At 36.0% G+C, this 27,199-nt stretch overlaps 1 protein-coding gene across 2 annotated transcripts; it reads right to left on the bottom strand.

The window, feature by feature from the left end:
* Positions 1-28: 28 nt before the first annotated feature.
* LOC127074130 (protein TPX2) lies at positions 29-7,413 on the bottom strand. Of its 2 annotated transcripts, XM_051015423.1 has the most exons (17): positions 7,034-7,413; positions 6,793-6,948; positions 5,094-5,235; positions 4,661-4,766; positions 3,465-3,515; positions 3,074-3,171; positions 2,897-2,969; positions 2,747-2,809; positions 2,506-2,589; positions 2,268-2,326; positions 2,112-2,187; positions 1,209-1,274; positions 1,059-1,121; positions 834-911; positions 696-746; positions 440-516; positions 29-321 (listed from the first exon to the last, which is right to left on the bottom strand). In XM_051015423.1, exons 1-17 carry the CDS (start codon positions 7,227-7,229, stop codon positions 303-305), a joined length of 1,458 nt encoding a protein of 485 aa, XP_050871380.1. In that variant the 5' UTR covers positions 7,230-7,413; the 3' UTR covers positions 29-302. The 2 variants fall into 2 exon arrangements, with proteins under 2 accessions (XP_050871380.1, XP_050871381.1); XM_051015424.1 differs by lacking the exon at positions 696-746 and having other exon boundaries at positions 7,034-7,412.
* Positions 7,414-27,199: the final 19,786 nt, after the last annotated feature.

Below are 27,199 nucleotides of genomic sequence, written 5' to 3'. Positions count from 1 at the left end.
TAATAACTTGAAAAAACAAAAGATAAGCTTAAAGACAATGCAACTCTTGCCTGTAATGATTTACTTTTTCAATTAATGATTATGAATCTATGATCATGATTAGTAAACACAAGCTATGCACCTGGACATGTTAATTTCTAAAACTTTCTAAGATTCTTTTTACAGTAAGAACCATCTCCCATCAGAAAAGAGTTGGCCGTCTGTCAGATTCAACTATGTACCGTCAATCTTCACATACATCAGCAGCGAAACTTGAAGTCAGATGCCCATAAAAAACCTGGTTGCACATTTCCCCCTTACTCTCACCGAATTCCCAAGCTCCTGGATCATTTCAGTTAGAAAGCCAAATATAAAAGGAATCCTTTTTCTTTTTGCAATGGGGGATTCAACAATCAAATGTGTGAATATAAACACCAATAGTAGCATCAGTGGTAAATACCTCCTTGCACTTAACAGACTATGGCAACCATCATTCCCATGATGAATTTTCTTTGCCCCGAAAGTAAAAGCCTTCTCCTGCATCATTTGTGTCAGCTAGGTGATGAAATTTATCATACATTGTGTATCACTAAAGAATAGAAATAAATTAAACACAACAAGAACAAAGATATGAAAGAACAGGCTGAGGAATAGGGCTAGACAAAATTCATGTTCTTCAGAGCTCAGACACTTCAATATACTTAAATATATATTACCTCTTGGTTCGGACGAAAAGAATTTAATATATTTTCTTTTGAATCCTTGCCCTAAGAAACAAATGACTCAAAACAATGCAAAGAGAAAAGGAAAATAATCCGAAGAGTATTACAAGTAGTTCAAAATTAGAGGTTAACCTTTCTGCAAATCCTGGATTGTTGAGGCAGTTGGAAATGAGATCCATTATTAGGTTGGCCTTCAGATGTCAGAGTCAACTAACATTCAAGAAAGAAGAATGATTGAGAATCGTGGAAACTGAGTAGCTTTATGATGCAGAAACACAATTTGCACCGAAGGCACTAGAATTTATTCAAGAAATTGCATCAAGAAAATAAGGTAGCTAAATAAAAGAATAAGTTCACCTTGCTAAATAATTCAATAGGAGGGTTATGCTGAATCCCCTGTTCAGTGTGTAAATCAAATTCCTGTATAAATTGTAGCAATATGATCAATAAACATTTCTGTCTGGAATATAAATAGGACGATAAATCCTATGGTACAGTATGCCTCACCATTGGCACTGTTGTTTCCTCCTTGTTGGTCTGTACAACACCAGCCTGCTCTTTACTAGATAGTATCTGCACTAAACATTTTGGAATTAAATATAGCAGATAAAACTAACAACAGGGGAGTAAAAGTAAAACTAAGGCTTAAACATATTTTTATCCTTGCATGAAAACCAAAACTTGCTATTAGTCTATGTATAATTTCTTGTTTGTTTGTGATCATTGAATTGTCAAGAGAAGAAGCAACCCTAATGCCACGCCATTATCCAACTTAGATGCCATGTTGATTTACTAATCTTTCATGTGGTACGATACGGCCATATAGACATCTTTTAGGCATGCCAACGTTTTCTTCCAGGAAATTGAAAAACCAGTATACGTGCAATGACAAAAAAATATGATGTTTGAGCCTAAAACTAAAGGAAATATGATATTTGCACTTTACGACACTTTACTTGGCCTTTATGGGTCATCCCCTTCGTACTCGTAGGTAGCCCTTTCTAAGCCACCAACAACCAAGCTCTGATACCCTTTGATAAGTATCCAAGCACTTGGGGGAGAACCAAATCACTTAAATACTCTATTGAACATCACATATTACTTGATGTGGGGATTGGACACACCCCATAGTACCCAAGTCCCTATCAGAATACCTTTCTAGAAGAGAATATTGGCATTAATAAGTCTACAATTGAATGTAAACTAGTCTGAATGAGATAATAAACAATGCAAACTTTGTTACATTTATCATTGAAGTCTAACATTGAATAAACAATTTTAAATGGAGAAAACATGGTTAAAATAAGAAATGTTAAAATGATAACTCATCCATAATTGGATTTATTCAAAATGCACTGTTATTAATATTCCATGCTATCTTACCAAAATTTGTAAGCAATGTTTCATTACCTTATCAAGAGGCTGAGCTTTAAAAATACGAGTAAAACCCAATGCATCATGTTTTGGGGCACCCATGGAAGTGGGCCTACAGAAACACACTGTAATTAGTACCACAGTTTCAATATTGTCAAAGTTAGAATGAGTTCTCATGATGGCATCTGTTACCTTCTGGCATCCTTCATTCTATGTTCAAGAGCAGAAACAGAAGTATGCTTGTCCCAACCCTGCAACCAGAGAACTTTGGTTTCTAAAAGAATATTCATATCTATCATGTAACAGGAAAGTAACCATAAAATATAAATCAATCATAAAAAGTAATACAAATCTCTCTTATATAAACTTAAACTAGATATACGAACATGAATGGCATGCTACTGCTTAAAATTCTATTAACTAAATTGACCTTATCAGAATCATTGCAGTGAAGTGAAGATGTGGTAGCAGATGTGTGTTGCATGGCTCTCTCCAAAGTCTTCAAGTGAAACTCCTGAGAAGTTGACATAGAAAACCTGAGCTTCAATATTCATTAAGCTGAAAAAACTGTTTTCCTGATTAACTGTAAGCTTGGCTCTTTTCCTTTTCATAATAATGAAATTGTGATAAATATAGATGCGGATAGCAAAAATCAAAAAATCAATTCTTACTTGAAATTCTGGCAAGCGAGGAGTGCTCCTTTTGAGAAGCGGCAACGAAGGAGCATCGAGAATCTAGATTACGAACATAATTAGTGAACATGATGGCAACATGCACCAAAATTAACCAAACAATAGAAATTATATCCAGCATGTACTAACCCTTCTATTTAATGGACGCGCTTTGAACCTGGGGGCAGCCACGGTCGTGTGCTCTGCCTCTTCAATTTTGGGTCTGGTAAGCACAAATACTTCTCAATGTCTAATGTCTATTAAAAAACTTCATGAAAATTTAACATTAAAATTCCAGTGAAACACTCAACATCCAAAGCCACAAACCTTATCCTTTGTGCTCTGTGTGCTGTTTTAAGGTCAGGCTCTCTGGGAATAGTAAGTTTCAGCTTGGAACAAGCAGAGTTTTGTTCAACAGTGACACGCTGCAAGTACAGGTGAATGAATAAAGTGGATCAGGCAAACTCTTTCACACCCTATGAAAAACAAGCCCCTCTCCCTAAAAGATAGGAATTACTCTTGCTCTTCCCATTTAAGGTTTAGGTACTCAATAGAGATTCCCTTAATCATTGAAAAATTTCCGCTGAACAACAGTCTCGTATTAGGAAAACAAAAAAATAATATATTATTTTACTTCATATGAGTAAAGTACTTGACAACTTTGTCCAATCTACTTTTGCCAAGGCAAGATTTAAGAAATATGAATTAGGATTCATACCCTCATAGGTGTCTTGTGCACAAAATCAGTTTGCTGCTTCACATCAGTAACCTGTCACAGATGATAGAGTAAGCATTTCAAATCCCCTGTCTAAAATAAATATGATGCAATATTACCTAAGCCCCACTTAAATTCCCGGTCCATGGTCAAGTGCTTCCACAGAACAGCAGAAACATGGGGAGCTAAAATATAATTCCACCTATGTATTTAGGGATGAAAACAACACGACTCGTTTTGCCAGTCCAATCTGACCCAAAATATTCTGATCAGGCCTAACAAGAAATAACTGGATCGAAGGGGCTCTCCTAACCCATATATGTGTGTGTGAGATATTCATAATTTTAATTATTTGTAACTTTTTTATTACTTAAAAGTTACAGCTATAACTTACCCTTACAATTTAAGTTTTTAAGTATGATCTTCTACTTCTAAAAATATTACACTTTTTTTATAGTGATCAAGTGTCATTTTTTCCTTAGTAATGTCCTAAAATTAAAAGAGAGAAAACAACCATTGCATTTATTGAGGGAAATGCTAAATTATATGATATATTTGCCAAATTTATTAACTAGATTATTTTCATTTTTTTATTGAAGAAAGTTTAGGTGAGTTGGGTTTCGGGGGCTCACCAGGGTTAGGGCAGACTTCATGTTTCAAAGAGCACTTGCCGGGGTAATTACATATTACCCTACCCACCAAAGAGATCCTAACATTGGCAGCAGAAGTTGAACCCACTATCTTGCGGGATGTGAGTCAACTCCTTACCAACTGAAAAAACCTCTGTTGGCGAACTATATTCTTTTGACCGCTGCTATGTGAATTTCATGATATTTAGCATATACTTCAGATCAAGCAAGTTCATTCTTTCACAAATTTAATCTTAATTAGACATCTACATCATACATTTTCTTCGAGCCAATGGTCTGGTTTAGGTCTAGAGAATTAGTCCAGTAAAAAATTAGGGGCTGGTGAGGGACAAACAAAACCCATTATAGTTAACCGCACTAACACCCCTAAATGTTACACAATGTTATGCATTATTTAAATGGAATTTACAAGAAAATGCACAAAATTTACTGCATTAAACAGCCAACTTTGCGATCAATCTCAAATATACACCTCAAGCAGACAAATATAAATGCAGTTTCTTTAAGTATTATAAATTCAGAGGAGGAAGAATAGAAAATTTTGCATACCTTGCACAAATGACCACCCTCTAATTTTTGCCGTTTGGCAGATTGATTTTCTACTCCAGAGGAGATAGATAAATTCATTTCATTCTGAGTTAGTAGCTTTCGATATCTGAGAATTGAAGAGTTGACGGTATTAACATTATGCCGGTTTTTTCAGCACCAGGAAAAAATTGAAGGAACAAATGTAGTAATACTTAAAGAAATATGTGACTTCAAAAAGAATTGAGAATAAAATACACACACAAGTTACCAAGCACTTAAACTTATACACCTGATTGAACACAGAGATACTGTGGCAGAATGCACTAACATGAAAGATTTCAAAAGAAATATGGATTTAGAGCGCACTCTACTACCGCATAAACCCCACCCCATGGGCTGCAAAAAAAAAAGTCTATTTAACACTGAAAAAAGAATAAGTTGTTCAAATAATCACCTTGAAGCAACATTTTTAGCTGGACGATTTTTCCTAGCCAATTGAGTAGCTGTAGGTTTCATTAATGTTGAACTCTTCAGCATAGCTGGTTTAAAATTAGAATTCAAACTATTACCGGTTGCTTTGTTGCCAGAGGTATGTCCTAGAAAAGAAGGAAATACATGTTATGCAAAAGGGAGAATATACTAGTTGAGGTATTCGAAAAAGTATAATGACATGTATATACATATATATAGGGTGTGTGTAGAGAGAGAGAGAGAGCTAGGGAATCACAAACACATAATTTTGCATATAACAAAAGTAGAGTCTAAAACATGGTTATACGATAGATATAAAACCATAACTAAATTAGTTTTGGAAAATTAGTTTTTGACATGATTTAAATTTGATCCTTGCCACCAAGATAATTCATAACCAAATTAAATTTCAGACAACGCAAAGTGGACTAATACATGCTGCCTAACTTAAACTTTTGGGAGAGTCAATCCTTGGTGTCATGGAACTCTGGTTCATATAAAAAATGACCGTGGTACAAGAAACAATTGCACCTTTAACTGTAAATTGAGTTTAAAGAAAGGTAGTGATTTTGGTAAAGTTGTAGCTGTGAAACTACAAATTGATGATTGGATTCACATAAGGACGGTAAGATGTTAAGTCACTAAACAAATCTACCGTCCTCTTGTTAGAATATAGATCATCGTGTTAGACTTATTTCTCATAGGCAATTGCAGCGGCCTCGTCGTATAGCATGGTTTCATAAAATTCCAGCTATCAAGCAAGATATCTTTCAACCATACGCATACAATCTAACAATTATAAACTAGAAGTCACCATCAACAAGCCAAGACCACGGCATTTCTAACTAAACCCTGAAATAATACTGAAACTATTTCTGAAATCATCAAAGTTTAAGACAACTGTATTAGGATATAAGCCCATTGCACAACAAATTTCCCCAATTTACTGCCTCAGTAATTTTGCTCATTGGGACCAATTACAACCAGTTATTTCTTTCATAGTAATTGGCAATTATACTGAGAACAAATTCACTAATGCAGTTATTTACAAGAAATTGAACGAAACCTTTGAGTAAGATAATCAAATTAAAACATTAACCAAGACTTGTGCAGATCCAAAGCAGGTACATTTTATCACCAAAAACGTGGAAACATCTCAACACACAGTCCATATAACTAACTAATCACATGACTAAAGCACCAACAGAGGGGACCCTACCACAGACCCCAGAAAAAAAAAAGTGATTTCCAATTTCCATCTTAAATGCAGTTTTAAAACACTAACAAAAACAAACAGAAGGTGCATTACAAAAATAATGATATAATAAGTCATTATATACTCAAAATATATTAAATATGGTCCCAGAAATAGTTGGACCATATCAATCTAGTCCCGCACATTATCAGTGTTCCAAAATGATGCATTTAATAGCAAATTTCAAATTAAGTGAATAATGTCAGGCTGCATTTAATAGCAAATCAATATAAAGATGAACAAATTTGATTAACATTTTGCTATTTTAGGGATTGATTTCAAATATTGATAATGTAGATTGTATAACACCAGATGACTCCTCCAGTTTCAACTACCAGATTCAACGAGATTCAGCTAACTACAGTGATAATGCGAATGACATTACAGGACAATAGAGTAAATTGAACAAAACAAAGAAACATCATACCATTAACAATGTCGGAAATTTCAATCTCAGAAGGAACAGTAGGACCAAGTCCTTTATCATCCACAGTACTCATACAATCAACATTCCTAGATTTCCTTGAGTCGTTAACATCACCCAAGTCAAATTCCTCTCTCACCGCTAACTTCGCCACAAAAGCTGAAACAAGAGAAACAGTATTTCAATTTTCAACAACTAAAATGAAAAAGAAAAAAGAACAATCCAAGAAAAGAAGAAAACTAACGAGAAGGAGGGTAGTTTGGGGCATTTTGAAACCAAAGTTCAGCTTGATGAGCTTCAACGGGAGTTTCTGGCCGATTGAAATCGAAGAAACGAGCTGCGTCGAATTCGTAATCGAGATCAATTTCATGAGCAACGTAAACGTGCTCTATTTCAGCGTCTTCGTCTTCTTCCGTCGTCATTGCCACCGTCACCGTCATGGTCGTAACTCGTAAACTCTTTTCGTTTTTCAATTTATGATGATGATTCTAAATACTGTGTCAGGGAGTGGGTAAGGTGAGTTATAAAGCGGGTCGTGGTGACCCGAATCTGACCCGAGTAATGAATTGAATGAAGACTAGTTTGATAAAGACTGCTGCTGCTGACTGCTCTCAGTGTTTAGTGACTAGTGAGTGAGTTCATTTAAACCGCAAATTTTGATTCGTTTATTTTATTTTATTTATTCAGTAAAAAATATATAATTTTTCTATTAATTCAATTCAGTAATTTGAAACCACAGACATTTTATATATTTATTTTCAAATTTTGATTTTATCAAGAATTTTATATTTACAAAAATATTTTAAAATGTGAAACTCAACCCGCTAGACTAGATGAAAAATACATAGAAGTAGGGTACAGAAGAGAGGGCAAATAATTTTATTATTATTATTTATTTTGTTTTATATTGCGCCGATGCCTCTAATTTGTAATTGTAACTATAGAAAGTCAGAAACACGATGTTTGTGTTTATAAACGGGCAAGGATCCAAAATTTGAAAATATACTATAAGGAGTTTTTATAGGACCAATTTATGGTTACCTGTGCTTGAAATTTGAAAAGAGTGTAGAGGTGACATTTTAGTAGTAGTACTTTATTAATTTCAAATGCCCTTCTGTGAGGAATGGAAGATTTTGACAATTCCATTTGTTTTGTCTATGATGTGTCACTGCTGCTGGTGGGGCATGGGGTGACATTGTTTCATAAGTACGTCAAATTTTTATTTCATGGAATTTTATTTTAAATTTTTTTTCCTCGACAATAATTGATTCGATATGATTTTTCTTTTAAGTGTTGATGATAAACTGATACTCCATCTATTTTTAATTTTTTCTTTTATATAGATTAAGAAATACAGCAATTTTAATATAAAATATTATACTTTTACTAAATTAACCATATTAATGTTGAAAATTAAATTGTCTAAAAAATAATAATTAATGGATATAATTGTAAAAATAATCATTTTTACATTGAAATATGAGAATCACATTATGTTGAAACAAATTTTATTTGTTAAAACGACATCATTTTGAAACGGATGGAGTAATAAATAGATCTAGTTATGAATTCTCATAGTGACTTTCTCATTTTATCCAATAACGTTGATAATTAGGTTTGTTGGTGATCTTAAATGGGAGGTTTATGTTTAGAATAATGTGAACTTGAATCTAATGTCTAGCTTGTTTCTTAGAGTGAAGTTTTAGAATTTTTAAAGTTCTAAAACTTTATGTTCATGACACATGTTGTAGGAGACAATATCAGAGATCATGTTAAGTACTATATGTCGGTCTTTAGGGGCTTATCAGCTCTAATCAAGTGTATTTTGAGGATAAGACTATCTTAATATTCCAAGGTGCTGGAACTTTCTTTGAGGACAATTGCATAGGTGGGCTAATTGTAGTTAGTCTAACTATTTAATCAATCGCACAATCCTTAAGTGTTTGACTGGTCTTAATCTAATATGACGATATGGTATAATTATTTTAGTATACCAGGGCTCTTAACTGTTTTCCAGGCATTGGGGTCTTTATTTGTTTCATGGGGCCTTTGGACTAAATTTTTTTGCAACACCACACACACAAGATAAATGCTAACAACACAAGGAGTTTGTCCTAGTTCGCTTGAAAATCAAAGCTACTCCATACCACCCGGCTAAGGTGATTTCGTCTTTAATAAGGACTTAATCCAATAATTTCAATAGATTACAAAAGCATATAAGAGTTCAACAATCTCTTAGCCCTCTAAAGTCTATAGACTTAAATAAGTCACTTAAGGAATATCAACAAATTGGAGAATTACAAGTGTTTTATCTTAACGCTTCTAGATAAGTAGTATGAAGACAAGTTAAGAACAATGAGACAATGACCATACAATATGAGCAACAACTCTTGTGTGATTACTGAATATTACAATGAGAGATATGAATATATGTTGTGGATTGAGAGTTGTAAATCGATGTGTTATGGATTCAAGTATTTTCAGCATGTTGTGATGAGGCCTTTATATAGTACTTTGGGATGATACCGTTGGAGGGAAATCATTGGAGATTCTTGCCAACTATGATAATTAAAGGTATTAACCTCCTTGTCCTTTCCATAGCAGTCTTGGAACATAATCCCTAATTTTCTTAAAGAGAATTATATTATACTTAGAATGCTTCTTGATTAAGTTTTCTGATCCAATGATGTCAGATAGAGTGTTAAGCGTGAATCAGAGTGAGCAGAGTCAGGGTCTTTGAGCAGAGTCTTGCAGTCTTCAGATAGATTCTCTTGAATAGTCTTCAGATGTAGAGTTAAACAGTCTTCAGATGTAGAGTCTTTAGATATCAGAGTTAAACTACAGCGTCAGATTCTGTATGTGATTTCTTCTTAGACGTGTTCTTGTTCAGAGTCAGATCTGATTTCTTCGTGCTAGATCATCTTTTATGGACTACATCAGATGCCAGATATTTGTTTCCTCGTTTCCTCACATTCATTTTACCTTAGAAACCTGCACACTTAGAGAAAATTATTAGGGTACCAAATTTTTTCTTTCTTTGTTATCATCAAAACTTAGAGATATAGATTGCATAATCAAAATCTTGTTCTAGCAATCTGTTGGTGTAAGCCCTAGAGGCCAATACTTTTGGTACTTGTATCGAATTATTTATTAATAATAAAAGGCTTTTTCTTTATTATGTTTGTCTAATAAAGTCCCTAGAATAGACAGTCTGTTTGATGTATCAAGTGTGACTTAATCATGAGATCACATCTTAAAGTATCCATAGTCGAGCTTTATTGTGAAGTGGGATAACATTAAAGCATTAAAACTATTATGTATATAGATTGATGATCACATCTCATGGATCATTGATAAGGAGTTATCAAGTCTTAAACATAGGTATGAATATTAAGAATAATATTTATACTGGATTGACCCGCTATGAGAATACTATATAGAATGTTATGCAAAGTGTCATAAGTTATTCTCATGGTGATAATGGTGTATACCACACTTCGACCTGAAACCACTATGGACCCTATATGTAGAGTCGAGTGCCTTATTGCTGATCAAACATTGTCCGTAACTGGATGACCATAAAGACAGTTGATGGGTACTCCACGAAGCATGCTAAGGGACATGAGTGACCTAGATGGAATTTGCTCATCCTGCGTAACATGATAAATGTCTATGGGCCCAATATTGAACTGGACAAGGATGACACAGTTTATGCCTTGTGTTCAATATAGACATAAGGGCAAAAGGGTAATTGTACACATAAGTATTTGAAGGAGAATTGCGATCCAAAACGCAGCGGAAATTAAAAATTTCTCCTTTAGAGATCCTTACGAATGGTCATGATCAGTGATAGAATATTTACCTCTTGTGATGATTGAAACCTTTGGTGCAGATCTCTTGTGACGATCAAAACCTTTGATGCAGATCCACAGAGTGATCACGAACGTTGAACGATGACAACGTCTCTACTCAGTCCACACGAATGGATTCCTTCAATCTCACTGCTAGCTGGTACAAATGAAGGCTTTGAGTGAGAGAGAGAGACAGAGAAAACGAAAATGCAACCGCAATGAATGCTTCTGCACAAGGGTTCTATTTATAGAACCACTTGTGTGGGCTTCAAGCTAAAAAGCCCACTTCAGTGTATTTTGGCCCATATCTTATAATATGCCCAAAATCACTTAAGCCCATGGTACCTTACCATATTTCGTATTCTACTTAAGTAAATAGTACCTTACGATGTTCTATAATTCACTTAAGTGCATCGTACCTTACGGTGTTCCTTAGTTACTCTATCTCTCATCAATCCGTCCTTTGTGTGTGACCCTGTAGGTTTTTGCGGCATTGGCTATTATGTTAAATCACGCATTTAACATAATAAACAATGAGCGGTATCTAGCAACACATCACTGCTACCCAAGACACGAAAATGTCATGTGATCTGACAAAACCTTCTATGATAATACTTATGTGCATAATTACTCTTTTGCCCTTATGTCTATATTGAACACAATGCATAGACCGTGTCATCCTTGTCCAGTTCAATATTGGGCCCATAGACATTTATCCTGTTATGCAGGATGGGCAAATTCCATCTAGGTCACTCATGTCCCTCAGCATGCTTCATGGAGTACCCATCAACTGTCTTTATGGTTATCCAGTTACGGACAATGTTTGATCAGCAATAAAGCACTCGACTCTACATCTAGGGTCCATAGTGGTTTCAGGTCGAAGGGTGGTATACACCATTATCACCATGAGAATAACTTATGACACTTTGCATAACATTCTATATAGTATTCTCATAGCGGGTCAATCCGGTATAAATATTACTCTTAATATTCATACATATGTTTAAGACTTGATAACTCTTTATCCATGATCCATGAGATGTGATCATCAGTCTATATACATAATAGTCTTAATGTTTTAATGTTATCCCACTTCACAATAAAGCTCGACTACAGATACTTTAAGAATAGTGTCCTTATGTTTAATGTGATCTCATGATCAAGTCACACTTGATACATTAAACGGACTAGCTATTCTAGGGACTTTATTAAACAAACGTAATAAAGAAAAAGCTTTTTATTATTAATAAATAATTCGATACAAGTACCCAAAGTATTGGCCTCTAGGGCTTACACCAACAATCTCCCACTAGCACTAGAGCCAATCAGGCATATCCCTAATGCCCATAGATCTAGTATGGCCATCATGCTTCTGCTACGCAAGAGGCTTTGTCAGTGGGTCAGCAATATTGTCAAGTGTAGGTACTTTGCATATTTTCACATCTCCTCTATCTATTATCTCTCGAATGAGGTGATAACGCCTAAGCATGTGTTTGGATCGTTGGTGAGATTTGGGTTCCCTAGCTTGTGCGATAGCACCATTGTTATCACAATAGAGACCAATGGGGTCCACAATGCTAGGAACCATACCAAGTTCACTAATAAACCTTTTTGATCTAAACAGCTTCCTTTGATGCACTTGAGGCAACAATGTACTCGGCCTCGGTTGTAGAATCAGCAATTGTATCTTGCTTTGAACTTTTCCAGCTCACAGCGCCACCATTTAAGCAAAAACACATAACCATTGGAATCATGCATATTAAAGCGTCTCAACACTTTGTCTATGTATGTACTCTGACTTAGGCCAAGCAGTTTTGTGATCTATCTCTATAGATTCTGATTCCTAATATATATAGGCTGCTTCACCTAGGTCCTTCATAGAAAAGCATTTCCCCAACCAAGACTTTACTTGTTGCAGGGTAGGGACATCGTTTCCAATGAGTAATATGTCATCTACATATAATACCAGGAAAACGACCATGCTCCCACTAACCTTCTTGTAGACACAAGGCTCATCTTCGTTCTTGATCCATGAGTAATACATCACCTTGATCAGTTATGAGATATCCATATCTCTCAGGTAGGTGACGTATCCTGCCTGACCTACGTTGGTCTTGTTCTACTTGAGCAGGTTACTCTTACATAACTACTTGTGTTTCCTGCTCTAATTCCTCCATAGGTGTATCAATGCTTTGTGATTCTTGAATTTCTCCAAGCTCTATTTCCTCCCACTGATTCCTTTGGAAATAAAATCCTTTTCTAGAAAAACTCCAATTCGAGCGACAAACACTTGGCCCTCAGAAGGATTGTAGAAGTAATACCCTCTTGTTTCTTTAGGACACCCCACAAATAAGCATTTGTCAGATTTGGGCTCAAGCTTAGTTGAAATTTGTCGTTTCACATAAACTTCGCAACCCCAAATCTTCATGTAAGACATATGTGGTTTCTTACCACTCCATATCTCATATGGTGTCTTCTCAACCCTTTTGGATGGAACACGGTTAAGTGTGTAAGTTGTTGTCTATAGTGCATGTCCCCGAAAGGAGTTTGGAAGATCGGCATGACTCATCATGGATCAGACCATGTCTAACAAGGTTCGATTTCTTCTCTCAGATACACCATTCCATTGGGGTGTTCCAGGAGGAGTAAGTCGGGATAGGATCCCACACTCTTTCAGATGGTCATCAAACTCTAGGCTTAAATACTCACCACCTCGATCTGATCGAAGAGTTTTAATATTCTTACCTAGTTGGTTTTAACTCGTTAGGTTTCACCCTTTTAGTATTAATGTTATAAATAGGCATTTCGAGATCAAGGACATATAGTCCATTGCTCATTTGTGCAGTAGCATAGAATATATCATTCAAATAAATTGAGCAACAATTGTTCTTTATTATAAATGAAAAACCAAACTTGTCCAAATAAGAAATGGAAATAATATTCTTGCTAATTGCAGGTATATAATAACAGTTCTTTAACTGAATTATTAAACCACTAGGTAAAGTCAATACATGAGTTCCTACGGCTAAATCAACAACCTTTGCTCCATTGCCAACTCGTAGGTCAACTTCACCTTTTTCCAAATCTCTACTCCTTTTCAGCCTCTGCACATTTGTACAAATGTGAGAACCGCATCCAGTATCTAATACCCATGATGCAGAAGTAGATAAATTTATTTTAATAACAAAAATACCTGAAGTTGAAGTTTCTACTCCATTCTTCGTATCTTCCAAGTACTTTGGGAAGTTTCTCTTCCAGTGTCCGGTCTTACCGCAATGGAAGTAGGTGCCTGCCTTTGCTATGCCTCCACTAGGCTTCAAAGCAGCAACAGTGGGTCTGGGTTTGGCAACTTCCTTGCCTTTCCCTTTATCACCCTGCTTGATGGGCCTTTTGTTCTGTCTCTTTCCATTTCCGATCATCAGAATGGAATTCCCTTTTGACTTCAAGTTCTGCTCAGCAATCTTTAACATGGCTAGCAATTCAGGAAGAGATTTGTCCATATCATTCATATTGAAATTTAGGACAAATTGACTGAAACTATTTGGCAATGATTGCAAGATCAAATCAGTCGCAAGTTCCTTTCCGAGGGGAAAACCCAACCTTTCAAGGTTTTCCACATACCCAATCATCTTGAGCACATGGGGACTTATAGGGGCTCCCTCAGCTAACTTGCCTTGAAAAGGGGCTTTTGAAACTTCAAACCTCTTATGCCTTGCTTTCTCTTGATAGAGCATCTTCTGGTGTTCGATCATATCAAACGCTGTCATGTTCTCATGTTGTTTTTGCAATTCTGAGTTCATGGTAGCCAACATGAGACAAGAAGTTTCATTGGCATCATCGACATGCTTCTTATAAGCATCTCTTTCTGCCTTAGGTGCAGAACTAGGAGGTTCCTCTTCAGGAACAGGTTTCTCCAAGACATACAGCTTTTTATCATGTTTGAGGACAATCCTCAGATTTCGGTGTCAATCCAGAAATTTGTCCCAGACAATTTTTCCTTGTCAAGGATTGATCGCAAAATGTTGTTAGAGGTGTTGGTTGTCATGGTAATCTACATGAAATTAATGAAAATATAAGTATCATTGACATATTTAATTAGGCCTTTAATTAAATATTCTCCCACTATTTTACTCAAAACAAATGACCCTCATCATTTGATTCGGAAACTGGGGGTCAGGTATATCTGAATGTTAAAAGTTAGAGGTTAGGTCATAGTAGGGAGGGGAACTGGGGGTAGAGGAGGGGGTGATATGATTTTGTTGAACATGATGGCTTCAGATACGAGGATTGATGTTGTTGTAAGATTGAATTGAGGTAGTGGAGGTGAAGATTGGTTAGGGTCAGAAGTATGAGGTTCAGAAGTTTGAGGTTCAGAAAGTGTAGGTAAAGAAATGGTAGGTTCAAAGGGAGAGACGATGGGGGTGGTTGAGGTAGTGATGAAAGTATTTTCCTAGAACTAGAAATATCAGGAACTTCTAAGATTAAGGACTTACCAAGTGCTAAAGATCTCAGAGGCACATGTTGCTTCTAAGTTGCTGAAGATTCACCCAACTTAAAAATATTATTCTTCTTCTCAGAGGGTTCTCTTTTCCTCTTCATGAAGTTAGGTGGTTGATCTGGTAGCCAATCCAAGCTGAAGCCAGAGATGTTAATGCTCTGAGCTTCCAGATCCTGAAGGTAGAAGATGTTGACCTATGGGGGATCAATCTTAGAGAAGAGGTATATCCCATGAGATATCTCCTTTTGATCCTTCAGAGCTTCCCAGGAGATGTCATTTGTGGGTTTGACTATGACCTTGTCTACGAAGCCCACGCTCTTTAGATTTTTCACATTCAGAGGTTTCCCCACGTCTACAGTGACGTCTTCCATCATATTGAGGGAGATGAGATGGTCCACCAGACCACTCTCTATCAGAACATCTGAAATTAATCTTCCTAGAGGGATGTGATTTCTGGGCTTCATGTTATTTGTGGTGTCTCTGGCGGAATCCTTCAGATACTTGAAGAGGAAGGAGGGAAGATTCAGATTCAACCCTTTGTGCAGATAATACATAATGCACTTCTGTTCAGTGTTAATATAGTTATAGGAGCTGGAAGCAGGACGATGATGGATTATTTCCAGAATGATCTTCATCCAAACTCTCAGATGCTGATGAAGCTCTTTGTTCTTGGAGGATTTCCCTTTAGGGTTCTAAGAGAAGATGGTGGGGATAACTTTCTGGGACATATACTTTACCCTAGGGTTTATGTTGTAGATTCTTCTTCCCCCAGTTGTTTCCATGTTCAGAAGCTTGGCTATGGATTTCTTTATGATCAACATTTTGATGCCCAAAACATAGGACACGATGCAATGATCATCACAATCAATGAATCTCCAGAATTCCTTCACCAGGAATGTGTAAATGGGGTCATAAAGACATTTGAAGTGGTTAGCCCACCCTTGGTCCTCCAGCTCTTGTGTTAAATCTATACCATTCTTCTTGATATTGTCAAAATCGACCAAGAACTCACATAGTACTTCAAGTTTCTCAAATGGAGTAGCAAGGTTGATGTGAGGAGGACAATCAAGAACACAGGGTTCTTGACAGGTGGTTGTAGAAGGCGTAGAAGTTTGGGTTGCAACTTGTTGTGAGGCTTCAACTTGTTTCTCAATAGCATTCTTTTCTTGTGAGTATTAGAACACTTGTTATTATTGAGGATTCATAATGTCGTTGAAGGAGATGAAGTTAAAGAAAGGTTGCATAGAAGTTGATGGTAAGGGTTTGTGTAAGTTTTAAGAGTGAAATGTGTGAATGTGGTAATCGTAGGAATATGTATACACGTGTTCAAAACACATGCAAAACGACAACGTTAGTTTAAAAGGGAACAAAAGTAATTATGATTGCTAAAATCTGAGTTGACAAGCGCGGGGAACATTAAATGCAGATAATGATGGGTGTCTAATCTCAAAAATATGCATACTGCTCGAGGGGGTCTTAATAGTTTGTCCATTGACTTCTGAGCTAGACAGGTGTCTAGAAGATCCAATGTCACATGTTTGAGAGACCACATGTTGATGTTTTTGGTGTCAAAAATACCAAAGGGTTTATGACTCAAAATGTTTCTGATCTAGATGTTTTCTAACTTGTAGAAGTATCAGAACCAGAATCAGATAACAACATATATTTAAGTCAGAGTCTAGTTTAGCATTAGAGAGGAGAAACACATGTTCAAATTCATTATGGGCAATCTGCCATATTTAAGTTTTTCAAAATGAAAAGAAATCTATCTTTAACTAAGGGTTTTGAAAATATATCAGCCCATTGATGATCTGTATCTATGAATTTTAAAATAATTATCACTTCCTGAACATAGTCTCTAATAAAATGATGTTTAATTTCTACGTGCTTCGCTCTGGAATATAAAATTGGATTCTTACTTAAACATATAGCAGCAACATTGTCATAAAAGATAGGGATGTTACTCTCATAAATCTGAAAGTCCTCAAGCTGATTCTTCATCCAGAGCATCTAAGTGTTGTACAATGAAACTGGAACATATTCTACTTCTGAAGTTGACAATGAAATGGTTGATTGTCTTTTGCTTGCCAATGAGATGAGGTTTCCTCCCCAAAACTGACAGTTCCCATATGTGCTTTTGCATTCCAACCTATCTCTATCGTAATCTGCATCACAATACCTATAAAGCTTATACTCTGTTGTTTTATCATACATCAGGCCAATGTTAGGTGTTCCTTTCAGATACCAAAGGATTCTCTTAACAACAGTTAAGTGAGATTCCCTTGGATTTTACTAAAATCTAGCACATAGACATACGCTGAATAATATATTTGGACACAAAGCAGTTAGATAGAGGAGAGAACCTATCATACCACAATAGAGTTTCTGACAAACCTTTTGACTTACCTCTTCTTTCTCCAGAATGCAAGTAGAATTCATGGGAGTCTTGGCTAGTTTGCTTGCTGACATGTCAATTTTTTTCCAGAATATCTTTTATGTATTTGCTTTGATAGACATATGTGGCTTCTGATGTTTGATTGATTTGAATCCCCAAAAAGAACTTCAGTTCTTGCATCAGACTCATCTCTAATTTTGCCTGCATTAACTCATAAAATTCTTGGCAAACAGAGAGGTTAGCAGAACCAAATATTATGTCATCAACATAAATCTGACAAATCGTAAGATCCTTTCTGATGTTTTTGCAGAAGAGTGTAGAGTCCATTTTGCCTCTGATAAAATCATTTTCTAGAATAAATGAATTAAGTATTTCATACCAAGCTTTGGGAGCTTGTTTTAGACTGTAAAGAGTTTTTTTAAGTTTAAAAACATGTTCTAGAAGTTTTAAGTTTTCAAAGCCAAGAGGTTGATGGACATACACTTCTTTAGATATAACCATTCATAAACGCGTTTTTAACGTCCATATGATATAATTTAATGGAATAACTTACAACAAAAGATACAAGGAGACAAATAGATTTTAACCTTGCGACTGGAGCAAAGGTTTCATTGTAGCCAATTCCTTCTTGTTGACTATAACCTTGTGCTACCATCCGTGCTTTTTTTCTAACAACTTCACCCTTTTCATTTAGTTTGTTTCTGTAGACCTATTTAGTTTAGTTCACATGGGTTCCCTTGGGTTTTGGTACAAGATCCCAAACATCATTCTTGGAAAACTAATCAAGTTCTTCTTTCATCGCTAGAATCCATTCTTTGTCTTGAAGAGCTTCTTCACATGATATTGGCTCTATTAGAGATACTAGTCCCAAAAGTGTTTCTTCAGAAACTTTGAATGTAGATCTTGTTCTGAAAGGTTCATCCTTGTTTCCCAGAATCAGTTCTTCATAAACATACTACCTAATTCTTTGTCTTTTCTGATTGATTGAGCTTTCAGGTGCTTCTGAAGTTCCTCTTTTTGCTTTTCCAAAATCTTTTGTCTTTTCATCAGAACCTGCAAGCTTGATCTCCAGATCTGCAAAATTCTCAACTAGCTTTAACTTTTCATAGTCAATCTTATCATCAAATATGACATGAATTGACTCTTCTACACTTTTTGTTTCTGTATTATATACTTTATATCCTTTAGAACATTATGAGTATCCCAACATAATAAACTTTTGTGCCTTAGAGTCAAACTTGTTCAAATTATCTTTAGTATTAAGAATAAAACAAGAACATCCAAAAGGATGAAAATAAGAAATGTTGGGTTTTCTTCCATTGCACAGTTCATAAGGAGTCTTATCCAGAATAGCTCAGATGAAGATTCTATTCTGAATGTAACATGATGTATTTATAGCTTTTGCCCAAAAGTGCTTAGCCACATTAGTTTCATTGATCATGGTTCTGGCCATTTCTTGGAGAGTCTTATCCTTCCTTTCTACAACTCCATTTTGTTGTGGATTTATAGGACAGGATAAATCACGGGATATTCCATTAGAGTAAAAAAGTTCTTCAAAAAGTTTGTTTTCAAATTCGCCACCATGATTACTTATGACTCTGATGATTTTAAAGTCAAATTCACTTTTCACTTTTGAACAGAAACTGGTGAACATCGAATGTGACTCATTCTTTCTCCTTAAGAATTTTACCCATGTCTAACGACTATAATCATCAATAATGACAAGTTCATACTTCTTACGATTGACTGGCGTTGTCTTAACAGGTAAAAAAAGATCAATGTGTAGAAGTTCCAAAGGTTTAGAGGTAGAAACAACATTTTTTATTTTGAAAGTTATTTTAGAACATTTTCCTTTCTAACATGCTTCACAAAGAGCATCTGAAGAAAACTTCATCTTAGGTAAGCCTCTAACTAGCTAAAGTTTATTTAGCTGAGAAATTCTCCTCAGGCTAATGTGACCCAAGAAATTATGCCACACCCATTGCTCTTCATTTACAGACGTTAAGCATTTTACATTTTGATTTTTCAAATCTGAAAGTTTTATTTTATAAATGTTGTTCTTCCTCTTTCCAGTGAAAAGGACTGTGCCATTTTTCTGATTAACAACTTTGCACATTTTTTGATTAAAGATTATATCATAATCATTATCACTTAATTGACTTATGGATAAAAAGTTATGCAATAATCCCTCAACATATAGGACATCAGAAATAGAGGAAAGATATCCATTACCAACTATTCCAGATCCTCTGATTCTTCCTTTCTGATTTCCTAAAAGCCTACGAAGCCAGCATCTTTAAGTTCCAGGTTTTGGAACATATGCTTTCTTCTCATCATGTATTGTGAACATCCAAAATTCAGGTACCATGGTTGGTGTTTTAACTCTGTTGCACAAGATATCTGCAACATACACTATTTTATCTTTTGGTACCCAAAATCTCTTGGTTCCTTTAGGATTAGTTCTCCCAAAGTTTATGAAAACTGGGTTTTCTAGCATTTTTAAACTTCTGTGTTTGTGCAGGTGTATAATGATAAGAAAAAAGAGATTTAGATTTGTTTTCTATACAAGGTTTTAGATCATCTTCATCAGAGTCATAACTAATTCCTCTTTTCTTATTATGACTAACACCGTAGATCATAGAAGCCATTTTGATTCTTTCAAGTCCGTTGTTCAGAAGTTTCTGAAAAGCTTTTTCATATTTGTATATGATAGTGTCGGAAGTAGGTGGAGCTTTAGAAAGAGTTTCTTCAAGTTTTGAACATTTCTTGGTTGAAATTTCATTTTCTTTTTCAAGAATAATTTTTTTTAAGTTCAGAAACTTCTTTCTCAAGCTTATCACACTCTTCAACAGTATCTTCATGAATCCTTTTCAGGTTCTTGAATTTCTGTCGAAGCTTCTGATACAGGCTCAGAGATTCTGACAAACAGGCTTACAGATCAGAACAAGAAAAGTCATAGAATACCTCTTCAGAGTCAGATTCTCTTTCAGATGAACTTCCATAGGTAGTGGCCATGAATGCTACATTTGCTTGCTCCTCTTCATAATCAGGTTCTGAAGCTTCAGATTCAGAGTTGTCCCATGTTGCCATGAGTCATTTCTTCTTTGCTTTGAAAGAGTTCTTCTTGAAGCTTTCCTTTATGGAGCTATACTTCTTTAGCTTTGAACATTCATTTATGTAGTGTTCAGGCTCTTTGCATTCATAACACGTCACTTCCTTGTTGGGTCTGCCTCTGGAGGTTGAATATGGAAGTTTTCCCTTATGTCTGGGCCTTCTGAAGTTATTTTATCTCTTTCTCCAGAGCTATTTGATTCTTCTGGAAAGAAGAGATAATTCTTCTTCATCATCAGAATCTTCATTCTCAGAGTCATCATGTTCTTCTTCAGCTTGAAAGGATTTGTTCCTTTCTGGCTTTTTCTTTCTGATCTAGACTTTAGAGCAACATATTTGCTTTTATTCTGAGGTTCATCTTCTTCTAACTCTATTTCATGACTTCTGAGAGAGCTGATAAGTTCTTCAAGACTTATGATGTTCAGATCCTTGGATAACTTCAGAGCAGTAACCATAGGTCTCCATTTCTTAGGAAGACTTTTGATTATCTTCTTGAGATGATCTGCTATAGTATATCCTTTGTCAAGAACCTTGAGTCATGCAACTAAGGTTTGGAACCTTGAGAACATTACTTCAACAACTTCATCATCTTCCATTCTGAAGAGTTCATACTAATGGATTAAGGCCAAAACCTTAGTCTATTTAACTTGATTATTTCCTTCGTTAGTCATCTTCAAATAATCAAAGATTTATTTGGTTGTTTCCTTGTTGATGATCTTCTCGTATTCATTGTAGTAAATTGCGTTTAACAGAATGGTTATTGCTTTATGGTGATTCTTGAAATCACGCTTCTGATCATCACTCATTCTGCTTCTTGGAATAGATATACGAATTGATGAAATGGGTGGTTCATAACCATTTATGACAATATCCCAGAGATCAGTGTCGTAGCTTAGGAAGAAACTTTCAATTTTGTCCTTCCAGTAGTCAAATTTTTCTCCATAAAAAATGGAAGGTTTTGTGTTGTAGCTATCTCTTTCATTGGTGTTAGCCATGAAGTTTTTCTCACCCTGGGTCTCTCTACATGGTTAAGTGTTTGATTCAAAAATCAATAACAGAGCCTAAGCTCTGATACCAATTGAAGGTAGAGAAAAACAAGAAAGGTGGGTTTGGATTTTTTCATAGTAACTAAAAACTTTTTGCAACACCACACACACAAAGATAAATGCTAACAACACAAGGATTTTATCCTGGTTCACTTGAAAATCAAAGCTACTCCAGTCCACCCGACCAAGGTGATTTCGCCTTCAATAAGGACTTAATCCAATAATCTCAATAGATTACAAAAGCGTCTAAGAGTTCAACAATCTCTTAGCTCTCTAAATTCTACAAACTTAAATAAGTCACTTGAGGAATATCCACAAATTGGAAAATTATAAGTGTTTTATCTTAACGCTTCTAGATAAGCAGTAAGAAGACAAGTTAAGAACAATGAGACAATTACCATACAATATGAGCAACAACTCTTGTGTGATTACTGAAAATTACAATGAGAGATATGAATATATGTTGTGGATTGAAAGTTGTAGATCGATGTGTTGTGGATTCAAGTGTTTTCAGCATGTTGTGATGAGGCCTTTATATAGTACTTTGGGATGATACTGTTGGAGGGAAATCATTGGAGATTTCTTGCTAACTATGGGAATTAAAGGTATTAACTTCCTTGTCTTTTCCATATCAGTCTTGGAACATAATCCATGATTTCCTTAAAGAGAATTGTACTATACTTAGAATGCTTATTGATTAAGTTTTCTGATCTAGTGATGTCAGATAAAGTGTTGAGCGTGAATCAGAGTGAGCAGAGTCTTGCAGTCTTCAGATATTCTCTTGAATAGTCTTCAGATAGATTCTCTTGAATAATCTTCAGATGTAGAGTTAAACAGTCTTCAGATGTAGAGTCTTCGGATATCAAAGTTGAACTGCAACGTCATATTTTGTATGTGATTTCTTCTTAGAAGTGTTATTGTTCAGAATCAGATCTGATTTCTTCGTGCTGGATCAACTTTTCTGGACTACATCAGATGCTAGATATTTGTTTCCTCGTTTCCTCCGATTCATTTTACCTTAGAAACCTTCACACTTAGATAAAATTATTAGGGTACAAAATTGTTTCATTCTTTGTTATCATTAAAACTTAGAGATATATATTGCAGAATCAAAATCTTGTTCTAACACTTGTGTGCATGTCATAGACAAATAACCTTATTCCGAGTTTTAGAGGTTGATATGCTTTAGAGGCTATTATTCATCACAAGATGGTTCAGATCTTCTGATCATAGTAGCTTACGGATATCACCAGACTCTGCTACTCCAATAAGATGTAAGCACAAATCTCTAAAAGATTAAGATGCTTGACTCTAATATAGACTACGATTCTTTGACATTATGATAGAAGTATAATTATCATCGTGAAGTGTAATTATTCATTCATAAATAAGTTATGCTGACATATATTTAAAAAAAGGATTAGAAAATGTTGCATAAAAACACAGAGATAGTCGTACCTTTCTTTATGCATCTTTTGATATGATATTGAAATTTTTCTTGAGGAACAACATTTTTCTAACAATACTCTTCTGAAAACCATCAGAAGTCTTTTCATATTACCAAACAACTGGATAAACTTCAGGGATTCATCCAGAGTCTAAAACACCAACACTTTATAGGACAACATCGGTCTTCCCAGTACCAGTAATCTTGCCTTACTGATTTATTCAAGATTCCACAATTCCTTTCCTCCTTCAAAGTTAGGATTTGGAATATAGGCCTTTTTTCTTGTTATAAGTTGTAAGCATCCATTATTTTGGAACTGAGACTATTGCTTTGTTCTTCAGCATATATATAACAAAAATAATCTCATTATTTGGTACTCATACTTTTATGGGTCCTTTAGTGTTAGCCATGATAGACTTTCTCTTATTTGGGGCCTTAGCTTTTTTATAAGGCTTTGGATAATTTAAGACTTTAATTTTGAAGTTTGTTGTCTTGAACAGATCATAGTCTTAGGTTCTGGATCTTTCAGAACCCTGTAACCTAATGTCTTAGGTTCTAGCTTCTTCATAACCTTTAACTTAGTTGTTTTAGGTTCTGATTCTTTTAGAACCTTTGATTTTGCAGTTACAGGTTATGTTTAGCTTGAACCCATTGCTTTACAAGTAGGCACAAAATGAGAGTTCAACCCTTTTTGAGCCGAGCTTGAAGAAGAAGGATTTGATGGTGTCATACGGTGAACTGACTTTGTATGTTTTGCTTTGGAAAGCAAATGTCGCGGTTAGCAAGAGTCGCCACCGACTTTTCTTTTATCCAATAAGGAAAGGTGGAAAAGAACAGGAAAGACCTTAATTAGATTTTGGGTTCGGGAGGTACATTATACAAAGGGAAGGTGTTAGCACCCTTTGTATCCATGGTTATCCATGGGCTCTTAATTGCTTGATCACTTATGTTTGTCTGGAAAAAGTGGTTGTGAATTGTTTAGAAAATGTTTTGAAAAGAGAATTTAACTTTGTAATGATTCTTGTATGAATGTATACAAAGTGGTTATCTCGTTTAGTTTTGAAAGTTGTTTAGAAAAATATAACTCGGTAATGATTCTAGTATGAATGTATACCAAGTGGTGATTTCCTAGTATTTGTGAAGTGTGAAAAGTATTTTTAAATTGTGAGTAAGCAATTAAGGGTTATACCTACCCAAGGTCTTTATGGGCATTTCCTATCCTTATGAGGGTAAAACTGTCCTTATTATTGAGAAATAGGTAGTTTTATCCTTTGGATGTAAAAGGGTCATCGTAGGGTCATCAATTGGTCATTGAAAGCAACGGTTGTAAGGATACCTTAGCATTCGAAGGGACTATCATCATTTAACTGTAGGCTACACCGAAGGGTCATCGAGGGACAAAATCATATTCAAAGGCAACATCCGAGGGGCTATGATTTATTTTAGAGGGACATGATGATTTAATCGAAGGGTCTTGGCTAAGGGTATCCCCACATTCGCGGGACATGACCGTAATACCGTAAGGCAACAAAGAGAGGTCCAAGATCACATATTCAAAGGCAATATTTTGCAATTAAGTAGTTAAGATGAATTTCCACATTATGATCAATTAGGAGGAATCTCCACATTAAAATTAATTAAGTAATTAGGATGAATCTCCACATTAAAATTAATTAGGCAATTAGGATGAATCTCCACATTAAAATTAAGTAATTCAGAATCCATCTCCATAAGGGTATCCCACACATAAAGTGGAATACCTAGTCGGCCGTTTCCTCGGGAATATGTAAGCCTTTACACAATTCAGCACACGGGTTAGAACATCAAGATAAAGTACAATTGAAAATTGCACCACAAAATAAACACAACAGTCATAAAGTCAGGCCAAATAATGCAGAATTATAATGAATCTTGATTAGATAAACATAAGGCAAAACAGAAAAGGAACAAAATAGCCACTGTCCCGTTCGCTCTTGCTTCGCCTAGCGAAGGCTTAGCGAGTGCTCGCTACAGGCTCGCTTAGCGATGTGCTAGCGAGCGGCTACGGGTTTTGAGTTTGATAGCAGCATAATCTCCGGAACCCTGAACTTTATGGCATTTAATTACAGGAATAACATGGACAAACATTCAGGATATTCAGGCATACTTAAATTCACATGTGAGATCAAATTACATATCCGAAAATTTAATCATGATGCCTTATGTATGTAGAGATTACCGATTAAAAGCATAAAACAGTAGTGATGCGCAAACCTGTTTGCAACTGAGCTGCGATGTTGAAGGGACTGACCACTCTTGGTATCGGATGGAGTTGGGCGGAGGTAACTTCGGTGCGGATGAGCGGCCTTCAGGGTTTCTTTACTCGGAATTCTCTGAGTTAGTCTCCAGGGTTTCTATGCCAGGGTTTCTGTCCGTCTTCCTCTGTCCATTTTCGTGACTGAAGTGTCGGTATTTATAGTGATTGTGGTGACCTAATGGGCTCAGAATGAAGCCCAAAAATTCTGATATTCGCAAGCTTCGCTAGGCGAAGGAGTTGCTCTCCTAGCGAGCAAGCTAGTTTGGGCCCTTTTCTGGATTGGGTCTGTTGTGAGCTGGGCTTTTGTTCCTTTAAGGTCAGTGCCTTGCAGAATAAGTTGGAGTGCTTCGAGAAATGTTTTGCAAGATTAATGGGCAAATTTTGGGGTATGACAGCTGCCCCTGTTCAATATTCTTGAACCGAGAGAGTTAGGATGGCAAGTATGCCGTTCGTGGTCTGGAGGTGGAAGATTATTGAACACTAGAATGCCCCAAAAAATTTGCACTTGTCAATTAGTCTTGATGGAGATGGGCTTAAAGATGCCATCCAGGAAGTTTGATGATGAGAGCTTCAGATTCTGTCGTACGTTAGACGATATCTGAAGACATGGGTGTCATACCGGGTCATACGCTAGACCGTATAGTGAGTCATCCATTATGCTGTCGACTTCGCTGGGGAGTCAGAGTGTGTTATACGCTGCTGGGGATAAGGGATCAGAATGGATCATACGCTAGACCGCATCTGAATAGCGGAGTGAATTGTCCATTAGGCGGATGACTTCGCTGGGGATGAAAGATCAGAATGGATCGTTAGCTAGATCGTATCTGAGTTGAAGATCCAAATGGGTCGTACATTAGACCGTATTGGAGTTGCTGAATGAACCGTACGTTAGGCTGTATCTGAAGAAGAAAGTAGTCGTACGCTAGACTACATCCCGGAATGTACCGTACGCTAGGCAGTATCTGAGGATTTGAAGGTCAGAATGGATCGTACGTTAGATCGTATCTGAGTTGCAGAATGAACCGTACGTTAGGCTGTATCTGAAGAAGAAAGTAGTTGTACGCTAGACTACATCCCGAAATGTACCGTACGCTAGGCAGTATCTGAGGATTTGAAGGTCAGAATGGATCGTACGTTAGATCGCATTTGAGTTGAAGGAGTCATATGTTGAGCTGAATCAGAATGAACCGTATGCTAGGCTATATCTGATAGTATTTGTATATGTTGTGTTTGCAATAAATGTCTGGGATGGGCTTATAGATGCCACCGTTAGGAGGATGTCAGAATGAATGTTGACATGGAGTATATCTGAAAGATATAGTTGAATCCTGACTGTAATTGATAAAGATGTCCGTCTGAATGGACCTTTGTCTTGACTATATCAGGAGGATAATTAACCTGAAAAATAAAGTTAGCTTCATGCCATGTTATGATGCATGAGATATTTTATGCCTATGAAAATAAATGCGAACAATGTATGCATGCGTATGTTGTGAAATGATGTAATGAATGAATTATGCATCTGAAAAGTTGTTCCTGGCGACTCCACTGGGGAAAATAAATCCCTATCTTCTGGTTGGAGATACTTGTATTGATGACCCTTTCTTAGCTGGGATACTTGATTTCTGTCTGATGGTGGAAACACTCAACAGAGCCTGGCTGGGGATGGAAGAGATGACCAGTCTGTCTGGTGATGCCAACCTCTTCTGGGAAATAGCTGGTTTTTGTTGGGGAATAGAATTAGCAACCGGATTCATTGGAACGCA

This window comes from Lathyrus oleraceus, chromosome 4 (assembly GCF_024323335.1).
Source record: "Lathyrus oleraceus cultivar Zhongwan6 chromosome 4, CAAS_Psat_ZW6_1.0, whole genome shotgun sequence".
NCBI lineage: Eukaryota > Viridiplantae > Streptophyta > Magnoliopsida > Fabales > Fabaceae > Lathyrus > Lathyrus oleraceus.
This window is presented reverse-complemented; position numbering and strand designations above follow the sequence as displayed.

Coding starts and splice junctions, on each gene's coding strand:
- LOC127074130 (XM_051015423.1), bottom strand. CDS start 7,229: ATGACGGTGACGGTGGCAATGACGACGGAAGAAGACGAAGACGCTGAA. Junction 3,516..4,660: donor AGGGTGGTCATTTGTGCAAG/GTATGCAAAATT, acceptor CATCTGTGACAG/GTTACTGATGTGAAGCAGCA. Junction 3,172..3,464: donor TGCACAAGACACCTATGAGG/GTATGAATCCTA, acceptor CTGTACTTGCAG/CGTGTCACTGTTGAACAAAA.